Source organism: Bufo gargarizans, chromosome 2 (assembly GCF_014858855.1).
Source record: "Bufo gargarizans isolate SCDJY-AF-19 chromosome 2, ASM1485885v1, whole genome shotgun sequence".
Taxonomy (NCBI): Eukaryota; Metazoa; Chordata; class Amphibia; order Anura; family Bufonidae; genus Bufo; species Bufo gargarizans.
This window is the reverse complement of record NC_058081.1, coordinates 273568135-273582987: the sequence shown is the minus strand read 5'-3', so window position 1 is coordinate 273582987 and position 14853 is coordinate 273568135. Positions and strand designations below refer to the sequence as shown.

The window sequence follows — 14853 nt, the reverse complement described above, 5'->3', positions numbered from 1 at the left end:
TGGCTACCCCATACAGTGTAACGTCTCCTTGTGGCTGCCCCCATACAGTATAACGTCTCCTTGTGGCTGCCCCCATACAGTGTAACGTCTCCTTGTGGCTGCCCCATACAGTGTAACGTCTCCTTGTGGCCGGCCCTATACAGTATAACATCTCCTTGTGGCTGCCCCATACAGTATAATGTCTCCTTGTGGCTGCCCCATACAGTATAACGTCTCCTTGTGGCTGCCCCATACAGTATAATGTCTCCTTGTGGCTGCCCCATACAGTGTAACGTCTCCTTGTGGCTGCCCCATACAGTATAATGTCTCCTTGTGGCTGCCCCATACAGTGTAACGTCTCCTTGTGGCTGCCCCATACAGTATAATGTCTCCTTGTGGCTGCCCCATACAGTATAACGTCTCCTTGTGGCTGCCCCATACAGTGTAACGTCTCCTTGTGGCTGCCCCCATACAGTATAATGTCTCCTTTTGGCCCCAAGTGTTTTTTTTTCCTGCTAAATGGGTATTTATCGCGATATATATCGTGATCGCGATAAATTTCTTAATATCATTATCGTGGGAATATTTTTGATATAGCCCAACCCTAGGCGGGGCTGGCAATACTGTAGTGCAGCGCAGAATACTGCCACCCCAACCACAGTATTTGACTGTATCACCACCATGAGGGTAGTAAGACAGTTGAGTACAGGCGGGCACCTGCGGCCGTCATTATGTACAAGAGGGCTTGAGTGGCCCCCTGGGCATCGGGCCACCGGGAAATTTCCCTGTAGGGTGTATGGCCGGTCTGACCCTGCCTGGTACACAACATTGTGCAGACAGAATACACATTGTGCAGACATACACATACACACACAAAGTAAGGCCAGGGTGGCTCTGCACTGCTAGGTGCCCGCTGCACTCGGCTGGGGTTGTGGGACCTGTCAGCCGCCTGTGGTAGCTGAGGGGGAGGGAAGCACCTTTCTCTGGGATTGGCTGCAGTGTGGGCCGCACACACAGGCAGGGCTTGGGGCAGCACACAATAAAATATGGCTGAAGCTGCGACAGGCTTCCTGGAGCAGCTGAAGTCGTGCATGGTGTGGTCGTGGACGTATCTGTGGACGGTGTGGTTCTTCTTCATGCTCTTCCTGGTCTACATCCTGAGGGTCCCGCTGAAGATCAATGACAATCTGAGCACAGGTAGGAGGGGGGCACTGCTGCCACGTTCTCTGCGCCCAGGAGGCAGGCGGAACTTTCTGCAGCTACTTGTGGAAGTGCAGGGCACGGCGGGCGCCGGAGGAGACGGGCACACAGGGCACCGCTCCGCTGCGCGGGCACTTTTCTTTCTTTCTTGTACTTTATGTTGTTTTCTTATGGAGTTTTCAATGGATGGCGGCGAAGAATCTGCTGGGTCCTAGCGCCGACCGTGCCGGCTGCTGTGTGGGACTCTAAGTCACTAGCTTTCTGATGCGCGGTATTTTGGCTCTTCTGTGACGTCATTGGCCTGTAATAATAGGGCGTGACGTCAGTTGTGGTAATGAGTGTGACTTCATGCATATGATTCATTCCTCCATAGAAGACAAGTCACTGACACAGGGGTGTCCCACAGCTTCTAGATGCTTCCACAGGGGTTCACCCCCACTTTCTGATTTGGAAATGACTTGTGACCAGACCCTGCCTCTACGGTGTCAGTAGTGGCGGGACGGCCTTATGAATGTATGCGGTTTAAGTGCGATTATACTGGGGTCTTTACCTTGATGAATAGCGCTATAGCGGGGTGCGGACAAATCCCAGGAACCATGAAGAAACTCCATCTGGAAATTCACTCCTGCTTCATAGGCGGACATCTATGAAACGTTTTCTGCACCGCCATACACCACGAAGGCTCCTCAAGGGTCTTCTGAATGTGCAACTTGACCACCTGTTGGTCAGACATGCCATACACTTGTGGTGGCCAAAATGGTCCCATGACCAGTTCAGCGCTATATTCTGAAGAACCTCAAGTAGCCAACATGGCGTATAAAACTCTGAGATCAGTGTACGGGCAGAAGTGAATTTCCAGGTGTGTTGGCTCCGTGGCTCTTGGGATTTGGCCACATGCCACTATGGCTAATTTCAGATGAGCATGTTCGATACAGGAAAAACACTCCTGGGTTTCCCGGACTAAACGCTGCTCCTCATCTCCACTTCTGATGCTGCGAGTTCCTGTCTGACCATTGGGTCTACTGCACTGACGACATTGTATAATACGCTATAGCAGACAGGAGCTCGTGATATCTCGGATCTTTATGATGCTGTGAGTTTGGGTCAGGGGTCCAGTGTTCAGTTCGGGAAATGTGGCTAAACACTGAGCGTATTTCCCAGACCGAACAGGCTCACGTGAAATTAGCCTACAGCGATTTTACACCCAGATGGATCACGTTTTCAGCTACCATGAGCCTGCCATCATTTGGGTTTTATGGCCGAAATGTCCATAAAAATTCATTTGGGCCTACTTTTATAACGTGCATGGTCAACTTTAGCCACTTTTTTCACCTAACTGAGCAGAGGGGCCTGGCTGGAGACATACAAGACAATAACTCCCCTCTGTACGATGACCCTGAAGACAAGTGGACATTCACTTCAAGGTGGTCTGTGCTAGTGATAAGCTCCCATTTTTGGTTTTGGACGTTTAGCCTGTACAGATAATACACGTTGAAACCGTGTACACAGTATTTCACCTGTACAAGCCCTGCAACAAACCTCTCAAAACCTGTGCTTTTCTCAGTAAAACTGTGTGCGGGCACCTTCTAGTGAATAAGCACCCCCCAAAAGGGCGCTTGAGGGTATTCAGGAGGTGCAGTATCAGCTGTTGCATGTTTACAGGGGTCTTAAGATGGTGCTTCACAGGTTAGACAGGGAGAAAAAAGCATCTTTATGACCCACCACATCAGTCTATTACATGGACATTGATTTCAACCGGAGCTGTGTAATGCATTGTTTGACCTGAGGAGGCACTGCAGGGAAATGCAACACTGGTATTTGCAGTTGTGGGACTGTGAGTCATCAGTTCATATTTGGGGTGGGGGGGTGCTTTTAAATGGGTTTTCTAGGAATAGAATATCGATGGTCTATCCTCAGGATAGGTCATCAGTATCTGAAAGGTGGTGATGCTAGTTGTTGGAACCCTACCGATCAGCTGCTGCACTTTGGTGAGGGCTGCAGCCTCCTCACAGCATACCAAGCACAGCGCCGTACATTGTATAGTGGCTCTGATTGGTATTGCAGCCCAGGCCCATTCACTTGGATGGGACTGAGCTGCACATAGGCCACGAGAACGATAAACATCATGTTGTTGGCCTAGGAAGGCCAGAATACAGCTGCATCCGTGTGGACCGATGCAATAAATTACATAAGTCTCAGTACTTATCTTTGCCCCCCATGTATTACTCTACTGGGATTCGTTTTCCCTTCTGCATTTGATGATTGTATTGTAAGCCAGTGACAAGAGGTGGGCTTGAGCTTGGGTGTGCGGTCACAGGCCCTGATGAGCTGGACTGATGTCCAACGAATCGCGTTGGAACGTTTAGAAGGACCAAACGAAGTACATGTTTTATGACCAGAAGATTGACATACTGGTGACAGGGCTCTCCACCACAGCGTGACGAAGCTGGGCAGTCTCCATTTGCTGTAGGTGTGCTGCCTATTGCCGACCGCATTTGCGGATCCGCAATACACAGGCGCTGTTCCGTGGGCATTCCGCATCACGGATGCAGACCCATTCACTACGGAGAGCTTCCGTGGGGTTTCGTCCTGTACTTCCGCTCCACAAAAAGAGAGAACATGTCCTATCTTTTTGCGGAACGGGGGAATCGCAGACCCATTAAAGTGAATGGGTCCACGATCCACTGCGGCTGCCCCACAGTCAGTGTTAATGCATTGCTGCTCGCAATTTGCGGGCCACAGCACCGCCGCGGGGCACACACGAACGTTTATATTTCCAATTACGTTCCGTTTTTTGCGTTCTGTATACGGAACCATTCATTTCAATGGATCCGCAAAAAAACAGAAGGTACTTCGTATGCCTTCCGTTTACGTATTTCCGTTCTGTTCAAAGATAGAACATGTCCTATTATTGTCCGCATAACAGACAAGGATAGTACTGTTCTATCAGGGACCAGCTGTTCTGTTCCGCAAAAAACGGAATTCACCCGGACGTCATCCGTATTTTTTGCAGACTGCAAAATACTGAAAAAGCCATACGGTCGTGTGCAATAGGCCTAATAATATTAACATGTTATTTGCACCACCCCGTAAACGATACAAAAATCACAGTGATAATGGAATTGTTACTACCCCCTACCCAAAAAAACAACTAATCAGTAAGTCCCATGTACCCAAAAACATTGTCGCCATAAATATACCAACATATTCAATAAAAGTAAAACGTGCCAGTTATGTTGAGCAATGAACGTCGTAAAGTGCAAAAAACAATAGTGGAATCGTGTTTTTTTTTTTTTTTTTTTTTTTTTTTTTTTTCCATTACCGCTCGCCAAAAAAAGGGTAAGCAATAAGATAAATGTACACCAATAGGTACATTTATGTGTCCCAAAATTATTTTTTTCTGTTGAACTGTAGTTATTTCCAGGAAAAAACTAAAATGAATAATCAAACGACACTGATAATCGCCCAGCCCTAAATGAAATAAAAATACAGAAGTCTTAGAATATTTAGGGTCCATTCACACGTCCGTTTTTTCTTTCCTGATCTGTTCCGTTTTTTCAGGAACAGATCAGGACCAGATCTGGACCCATTCATTTTCAATGGGTCCTGGAAAAAATCGGACAGCACAATGTGTGCTGTCCGTTTCCGTTGTTCCGTTCCGCATGTCTGTTTAAATATAAAACATGTCCTATTCTTGTCCTGAAAAATCGGATCCTGGTACAATACAAAGTCAATGGATCCGCAAAAAACTGATGACATTCGGATGTCATTCCGTATGTCATCCGTTTTTTGCGGATTCCGTTCCTGGAAACACATAACAAATTTTTTTTATTTTTTTTTATTTTTATTTTTTTCAAAGAAATCCAAACAACTTTATTTGATTATTGAAATGTATACATGTTCCCGTTTTTTGCGGATCCGCAAAAAACGGATGACATACGGATGACATACGGAAACATTTTCAGGAACAACGGATCCGCAAAAAACTGACCGTTTTTCAGGATGAAAAAAAACAGGACGTGTGAATGGACCCTAAGTGTGTTGTGCATTTGGCGTCTGTGGGTTCAGAGGTGCTGTACGTGATCCGTCATGGATAGGTTTTCGCGGGTAATGTATATGTCTGGCCATTAGGCAATGCTTTCTGTATGTTCTGTGGCCGTAGAGGCTAAATATAGCTGGAGCTGCTGGTATCCGTCAGGCTGCAATATACACAGTTCTGTGCAGCCCATAACCATGGAAGTCTGTGGGGTCCTGCTGCTTTTCCATATGCCCCTAACTGCATGTAGATGGCTTTCTGATCAATTTGGACAGAAAGAAATGATGTCCCTTTCTGATGGACGCCCCATTACTTCCCTTAGAAGCATTTCTACCAGAGGAACTTATCTCTGTAATACAGCACGGATGCATGTAACCTATGACCGCCACCATTATGCCTTACCCTTTCTCGCTCTCTGTTCACCTGCTTAAAGGGGTTATCCCAAAAGTAATACAAATGGAAATCGGCCATCCTATAGTACATACCAGGCTTCCTAACAAACCTAGAACCAGCCCTGTACCTTACATGGAACCAGAGATCTCCCCATTCATTGCTGCAATTACCTTGCTAGATCTATGGCAAGCTGGCAGCTCGGGGGCATGCACTTTCTCAGGGGGTGTGTCCTTTCTGCTGCAGCTGGTAGCACTTAAAGGGGTTGAACCCGGACATCCCTCCATTTTCACCCTGGCAGCCCCCCCTGACAGGAGCATCGGAGCAGTTCATGCTCCGATGCTCTCCTTTGCCCTGCGCTAAATTGCACAGGGCAAAGGCATTTTTAGGAGTTCCAGTGACGTACCGGGGCTCTCCATGGGGCTGCCAGGAAGCCCGGTGACGTCACCGGCACTGATGGGCGGGATTTAGCTCTGCCCAAGCCCGCCTCTCAGAAAGTTACCGCCCGGCAGTGTGTTATTGAAAACAAAAGAGCCCGTGCCCTGCGCGGTTTAGCGCTTGGCACGGGAGCACATTGGAGCATGAGATGCTCCGATGTCAGGCTCAGGGGGGCTGCCGGGGTGAAAATAAGGGTATGTCCGGGTTCAGCTCTGAACCCGGACAACCCCTTTAAAGAATGGAACTGCACATGTGCGTCATCCTCAGTGAGCCAGACAGAGAATTTAGAAAAAGGGCAGGTGGTGCTTTACAGATTTCAGTGAATATACTAAATCTTTAATTACCGTACATGCAATTACAAAAGTATTCAGATCATCCAGGTGCTGGTTTAGAAAATGTTGAATATTTTTTGTAACAACCCCTTTAAATATTATCTATGTTGACCACTGATGTCAGCATGCCTGGCGCTCCTTTATGGTGCACAGGTTCCCTGTGTATCTTCAGTGTAGGCCTTCAGTATGGAGTCTGTAGGGCCAGGAGCCCACTGATCAGCTGGCTGGAGCTGCTGCGGCCTCTTCATTCTTCACCAGGCGTGGTGCCATAGTGTGACACGAGTGAAGTCTAATCTTGTGCACTGTCCTCTCTTAGGCTTGTTGACGGTTTGTGGTTGCAGCTGGACTTCCTCTTGAGGTTGATGTCTTCTCTGAAGTTGTAGGTCTGCATGGTAGATGATGATCTGCAACCCTGAAAGGAGCACAAGGCGGCTTTTTACGCCCCTGCACTGCCATAGTATACAGCTAATTTATGGCGAGACTCGCAACTAAATTTGGTGCATATAGGGCAGGCCCCTGGATGCTGTGGTTTTTAATCTACTTTTTCACCTCTTTCCAAGAGAAAAAATAGCAAAATTGCCGGCCCCCATCCTGTCCATGTGTTTTACATGGTGTGAAAAATAGTCTCTACTATTTTTGCATCAGACAAGCTTTAATAAATGACGCCCAAATAATTTTTGGTCATCTAACATCACATAAAGTGCAACACCAAGCGAACAAAAAGGCGTATGCCCCCCAAAATAGTAGCAATCAAACCGTCGCCTCATCCCGCAAAAAATGAGATCCCTAACTAAGACAATCGTTAAAAAAATAAATAAAAGCTATGGCTCTCAGACTATAGAGACACTAAAACATCATTTGTTTGTTTCAAAATGCTTTTATTGTGTAAAATTTAAATAGGAAAAAGTAGATATATTAGGCATTGCCACGTCCGTAATGATCTGCTCTATAAAAATATCACATGACCTAATCTAGGGCTGCAGCTAACGATTATTTGAATAATCGATTAGTTGTCGATAATTTAATCGATTAATCGGGAAAAAACACCAAAATTACAAAACAAAGAGGTTTGAAAAATGATGTTCAATGGCCATATTAAAACAAATTGTGGATGACACTGTTATGGAGGGGATCTGTGTCTGGCACTGTTATGGGGAGGGGGGATCTGTGGATGACACTATATAGAATCTTATGCTATATGTGCCATGCACAGATCCCCCTCCCCAATAACTGTGCCATGCACAGATCCCCCTCCCCAATAACAGTGCCATACACAGATCCCCCTCCCCAATAACGGTGCCATGCACAGATCCCCCTACCATTACAGCCCCGGCCCCGCTGCTCACAGCAGACTATTCCGGCAGTAACTTTTACTCGGCGTCAACGCATCTTTATTACCTTACAATGAAGCTCAGGTAACAGGCAGAGCGGGCGGCGGCGTAACGTCTCTCACGTGATGGACCTGCTCCGCCCACTTTATGAATGAAGGAGGCGGAGCAGGCGCGTCACGTGAGTAAGTGACGTTACGCCGCCGTCCGCTCTGCCTGTTACTGGAGCTTCATTGTAAGGTAAAATAAAGATGCAGTGATTTAAAGTAAACCACCCGCCTGCATAGCAACGAATCGGCGGTTATTCGATAAAGTTGATTAATCGTTGCAGCCCTAACCTAATCCCTCAGGTGAACACTGTAAAAATAAATAAAAACTGTGCCAAAATTAACAAAAAATTTTTGTCTCCTTGCCCCATAAAGTATAATAATGAATGATCAAAAAATCATATGTACCCAAAAAATGGTACCAATAAAACTGGCACCTTATCCCCTAGTTTCCAAAATGGGGTCACTTTTTGGGAGTTTCTACTGTAAGTGTGCATCAGGGGGGCTTCAAATGGGACATCGCATCTAAAAACCAGTCCAGCAAAATCTGCCTTCCAAAAACCATATGGCGTTCCTTTTCTTCAGCGCTCTGCCTTGTGCCTTTACAGCAGTTTACGACCACATATGGGCTTTTTCTGTAAACTGCAGAATCGGGGTAATAAATATTGAGTTTTGTTTGGCTGTTAACCCTCGATGTGTTAAAGAAAAAAATGGATTAAAATGGAAAATCTTCCAAAAAAGTGAAATTTAGAAATGTCATCTCCATTTTCCTTTAATTCTTGTGGAACACCTAAAGGGGTAACAAAGTTTGTAAAATCAGTTTTGAGTAACTTGAGGGGTGATTCATGGGTGGTTTCTAATATGCAAGCCCCACAAAGTGACTTCAGACCTGAACTGGTCCTTAAAAAGGGGGTTTGGGAAATTTTCTTAAAGGTTTTAAGAATTGCTTCTAAAATTCTAAGCCTTTTAATGACATTTCCAAAATTATGTAAACATAAATTAGACATATGAGGAATGTTAAGTATTAAATATTTTATGAGGTGTCACTTTCTTTTTTAGTGTCCATTCACACGTCCGCAAAATGTGTCCGCATCCGTTCCGCAATTTTGCGGAACGGGTGCAGACCCATTCATTTTCAATGGGGCTGGAATGTGCTGTACGCATCCGCATTTGCGGATCCGCATCCACATATGCGGATCCGCACTTCCGCATCCGTGCTTCAGTTTCCGCAAAAAAATTGAATTGCGGACAAGATTAGGCATTTTCTATTATAGTGCCGCCAATGTGCGGTCTGCAAATTGCGGAATGCACATTGCCAGTGTCCGTGTTTTGTGGATCCGCAGAACACTTACGGACGTGTGAATGGACCCTTAAAAGTAGAGAAACAGAAATTTTGAAAATTGCACATTTTGGGTAAATTTTGGATTATTTTATAAATAAAGGTGAAATATATCGACTCAAATTTACCAGTGTCATGAAGTACAATGTGTCACGAGAAAACAATCTCAGAATGGCTTGGATAAGTAAAAGTATTCCAAAGTTATTACCACATAAAGTGACACATGTCAGATTTTCTTAATTAGGCTCTGTCAGGAAGGGGGAAATGGCCCGGATGTGAAGTGGTTAAAGAGATATTCCTATCCGTATGTTTGGAACAGATGCCACGAATGTCCATTCGGTGACGGTCTCACCTCCATTCTTTTCTGTGGGAGTTCCGAAAATAGCTGTGTAAGCATGCTTGCCTATTTACGGAACTCTCATAGTGTGCATGGTGGCCATCTGTCCAGTTATAGTGGCCTCTTCTCAAGATACAGTAGGTGCCAGTCTCCCCTCTGGATCCCACAATCGGACATTTATTGCATTCCGTGTCACTATAGACAGGAGATAAAATCGCTCAGGCACTGGTTAAAGGGGTTGTCCTATTTGGACATTTATGACACGGAATACAATAAATGTACAAATAGGACAACCCTTTTAACCAGTGCCTGAGCGATTTTATCTCCCGTCTATAGTGTACGTCCTGTTTTGTTGTAGTGAAGAATACAACTTTATACACATTTACCATGCCATGTCCTTTCTTTAGCTCACAGTTAGATGTTGACTCTCTGGAGGACAGAGCACATTGTGAGCGGTTCCTTTCATTACTAGGATATTCTCCTAGCAGGGTGACAAGCTTTGGCCGTGTTTCATTGTCTGAGGCCTGCTGCAGCCATTTAGCCTGATTGCTCGCTGGAGATGAGAGGATAATATTGGATGTGGTTTTCCTTATTTATTTTAGGAGACCGCTGCTGTTGGAGATTATGGAGCTCAGCAGTATTTAACCTGGGTATTTAGAGAGGGTTCTGCTGGTGAATGTTATCATAGTCCGTGTCTCTGTAAAGTCATACGCTTTGTTTTTCCATCATAGGGACGTATATCGAGCTGTGACCTTACTAGACTGACCAGAAACCAGGGAGCTGCCGTCCGCGCAATTAACCCCTCAGGTGCCGCGGATGGCAGCGCCCTGTCAGAGGTGCGTCCCCATCACCATGGGAACACCTTGGGTTTAGAATATACCATCGGATCAGAGTTTTCTCCAATCCGATGGTATATTTTAACTTCAAGCGTCCCCATCACCATAGGAACGCCTCTCCACGCCCAGCTCGTCGCCGATCCACTGCGTGATGCTCTGATGAACAAAGCCATCTCAGCCCTGCTACTTGCCCGCCGCAGGGCTAAGCTACTGAACAAACTACCTGCCTGGCGCCTGGAACTGCATGTCCTGGGCATCGGGTGATGCGATTTCCACACCCCTGTGTCCATTATAAACGTCCACCAGCCAAAAGCCATCATATGGGTGATTAAACACTTCTTTTGAGAAGATACGCTTGGAGTGCAGTCCAATTTTTATATATATATGTGGGTAAGCACCTGTTACCATACTTGGACTTTGCACCCGTCTTTTCCCTGTACTATCTGAGGGTGGTGCCGCCAGTGGTTTCTTTTTTATATATATATATAAAATTATATATTTTAGGGTCTCGGCTCTCTAGGACGTACCGTTCCTAAGATATTCCCAAAAAATGACCCACATTAGCCAATACAAGCCTGCAAGTCTTTCTCTTCAAATCCCAACTGCTATAAACACAGTTTTACTCCAGGTTTCCATAACAACCCAGCCATTTTTCTTTGCTGCTTAAAGGGGTGGGCACAGTGGAGGTCACTGTTAAAGGGGCGGTTACAGGTAAAGGGGGGGTCACTGTGAAAGTCTCTGTTAAAGGGGCGCTAAGTGTGAAAGCCACTGTTAAAGGGGCGGTTACTGTTAAAGGGGCGGCCACTGTGGAGGTCCTGATCTGGGCAATGTGGGTCTGATCAGAGCAGGGGGAGGTCCTGATCTGAGCAATGGGGGTCTGATCTGAGCAATGGGGGTCTGATCTGAGCAAAAGATGCGACTCTCTAATTCAGAGAGAAGAGCCTTGTGGATAAAGGCCTGGGGGGGGGGGGGGGATAGAACATCTAAAGCTAAGTTATGCTCTATTGCTTTTTCTGGAGAGTATATTTTTCGGTCCGGTCTTAGCTGCTTTTTCGAGAATAGAGTCTGATAAAAAGTAGCCCTTTTGTGCCTTTTAACCCTCAGTCTAGATCCTACAGGGTCAAAGGAAAATCGGTGAGGTGGAGCTATCAAAAGGGGGTAAGGGCAGGGGTTTTCTCCTCAATCCCCAAAATAAACAATCCGTTAAACAATGATGCCAAAGTTGGGGGAAGGTTGAGAAGTTTTCTATCCCAGTGGAAATCCATGACCCGGAACCCCTGGGCCTTGGACATCATAGAAAAAGGTTACAGGATAGAATTCTCCTCAACTCCTCCAAAAATATTCCAGATAACCTCACACAGCCAAAGCGTGTTAGGAAAAATTTGGCAGGGAATCTTAGATTTAATAGACTAAAAAGTGGTAACAGAAGTCCCTGAACTAGAAAAGGGAAAAGGTTATTATTCAAACCTTTTTCTAGTCCAAAAACCAGATGGGTCTTTCCGTACCATTATAAATCTAAAAGGGTTAAACAAAGCCATTACCTACAGAAAATTCTAAATGGAGTCTTTTTCTTCCATTATCCCTTTAATCAAAAAGGAGCTTTCTTGGCGTCCATAGATCTAAAGGACGCCTATCACCACGTCCCCATACACAAATACAAATACCTCAGATTTGCATTAATAGACAGCACCGGTGTGCTAAATCATTTTTAGTTCACTGCTCTACCCTTCAGGATATCGTCCGCCCCAAGGGTCTTCACAAAACTGGTGGTGGAAATGATCTACCCTCTCAGGACAGAAGTATTAAAAAAAATTCCATACCTAGACTACTTCCTTATAGGCAACGGATTACCTGATTCACAAATTCGCAGATTTAGGCTGGTTAATAAATCGGAAAAAATCTTGTCTAGCACCATCTACTCAAATGAAATTCCTAGGGGTGATGCTAAATTCAATTACCCAGATGTCATCTCTACCACAAGAAAAGTTGGTATCATTGAGGGGAAAGATAAAGAGTTTCCAATCCCAAACTCTGTGTTCTATCAGGAGTGCCATGAGCCTTCTGGGAATGATGACCTCATGCATCACCGTAGTGGCATGGTGCCAGGCCCATACCAGGATAATTCAATCATGGCTATTATGGAAGCGGGACAGAAAACTGTTTTCCCTAGAGAAAAAGATAGCTATCCCCCTTCGCGTAAAATCAGATTTAAACTGGTGGACGGAAAAGTAGAATCTGTCGAGGGGCGTAACCTGGTTGAGAAATCCAGACGTCCAGATCATCACAGATGCAAGCGGTATGGGATGGGGAGCAAAGGTAGCCTCCTCAAACTACCAAGAAAGGTGGTCAAACGAGATAAGACAAAGATTATCAAACTACCGACAGTTGAGAGCTGTCTGGAAGACTCTAAAAGTATCCCAAGAACTATTGTCAGGAAAACATCTAAAAATATTCTCTGACAAGGTAACAGCTGTGGCCTACTTAAAACACCAGGGGGCAGAAGATCTCCAATCCTAGAGGGTCTGGCGGAAAGAATATTCTTCTGGGCAGAAAGTAATGTACTTTTAATCACAGCGACCCATCTAAAAGGTTCAGAAAACATAGAAGCCGACTACCTCAGCAGAAAAATTTTAGACCCAGGGGAGTGGTCCCGAAATCAGGAAATTTTTCAGAGAATTTCCAAAAGATGGGAGTTCCTCAAATAGATCTATTCGCGTCAAAAACCAACACGGAAGTAGACGCCTTTTCAGTCAGGTGGACCTGGAACCTCGCTTAAGCTTTTTCTCCCTGGGCCCTAATCCCTCTGGTACTGCAGAAAATAATAACCGATCCTGTAACAGTAATACTGGTTGTCCCCTATTGGCCGAAGAGTAATTGGTTCCCCGTCCTGAAGGAATTAGCTCTGGAAGAGCCATGGAAAATACCTCTCCAGAAGGACATTCTATCACAATGTCCCATCCTTCACCAAGATCCCAGCCTGTTCAAATTATCAGCATGGATCCTGAACGCGAGACCTTAGAAAGTAGAGGCCTTTCAGATAAGGTTATTAATACACTAAAATCCAGCACAAAAATAGTTACTTCTGCAATCTATCTCAAGATCTGGAGAAAATACTGCATTTGGCTGGCACAAGATTCACCAATAAATTCTACCCCAAGTATTGAAGATTTTAGATTTTCTCCAGAGGGGGCTGGATATGGGCCTCAGACCCAGTACACTAAAGGTACAGATATCTGCTTTGGGGGCATGCTATGATACAGATCCAGCCAGCCATAGGTGGATAAGAATATTTGTAAGAGCTGCTTCTAGATTAAGGCCATCTAGACGCCAAGAATTCCCCAGTGGGATTCAAACCTGGTCTTGAAGGGTCTAATGAATTCTCCATTTACTCCCTTACAGGACATTTCAATTAAACATCTTACTTTCAAAGCTGCGTTTTTAATAGCTATAACATCACCTAGATGCCTGGGAGAGATTTCCCCCGTGCATTTAGCCAAGGTGCCTGCTCAATGATTTGAGCAGGCACCTTGTTCCGATCAGCGCCCGCCAGGCGGCGGTGATCGGAAATACACACTATGTACCGGTACATCATGTGTCTTTAAGTACAGGGACAACAATGCCATACTGGTACGTCATGTGTCTGGAAGAGGTTAAGTCAACTATGTCCTGCTGTTGCCAAATGTCAGGCCTTACTAGTCCCACAAATATAAAAGCCAATTCCACAAGAGCAGCGGCTTCTTCATGGGCTGAAAGAGCGGGCGTTTGTCTAGACCAGATCTGTAGGGCCTCCACCGGGTCTAATGTAAGGCTCTATTCACACGTCCGTAATGTGTTTTGCGGATTCGTGGATCCGCAAAACGCGGACACGGCAATGTGAGTTCCGCATTTTGCGGACCGCACATCACTGGCACTAATAGAATATGCCCATTCTTGTCCGCAATTGCGGACAAGAATAGGACATGTTCTATTTTTCTCGGGAATAGAGTCCACCATAACGGCTCGTAAATGAAAACACAAAAAAGTTCTAGCTCTTAGAATGCAATTTAACAAAAATGTGCTTGGTCACTAAGGGGTTAATCCTGGGGATTCGATTGGTTACCATGGCAGCCAGGACACTACTGAAGCCCTGGCTGCCATGGTAACCTCCCTGCTGCTGTGTGCACTATGCACAGGGCAGCAGAAAGAGTGTGAAGTCCTATTCACTCTGATAGAGCTCTATTAGGGTGAATAGGACAAGGGATGAAAAGATCTTAGGTTCTGGCCCCTAAGGGGGAAAATAGTTATTAGATAAAAAAGTTAAAAAAAAACATTAAAATATTAAGTATAAATCACCCCCTTTCCCAATTTTACATATAAAATTTATAAACAATAAATTAATAAACATATTACATATCGCCACGTCTGAAAAGCCTAAACCATTAAAATATTTTTAAAAAATCTCCTATGCGGTGAACGCTGTAAAAGAAAAACAAAAAAAAGTGAGATTTGTCTTTAGTATCGCAATACTTTTTTATGGTATCGAAACAACCCTAATCCTATCCTACCTTATGTCCTCTATCTTATATCCACCCCACACCAACTGCCGCTTGGT

At 45.2% G+C, this 14853-nt stretch overlaps 1 protein-coding gene across 3 annotated transcripts in view; it reads left to right on the top strand.

Moving 5' to 3' along the window:
- Positions 1-978: 978 nt before the first annotated feature.
- Positions 979-14853, top strand: part of ST7 (suppression of tumorigenicity 7) — a 129465-nt gene continuing 115590 nt past the window's right edge. For 2 of the 3 annotated variants that reach the window (XM_044277003.1, XM_044277002.1), the window contains exon 1: positions 979-1176. In XM_044277003.1, coding sequence (XP_044132938.1) covers positions 1026-1176 — 151 coding nt within the window. In that variant the 5' untranslated portion in view covers positions 979-1025. The remainder of the gene's footprint in view (positions 1177-14853) is intronic. The other variant, XM_044277004.1, reaches the window with a different exon arrangement.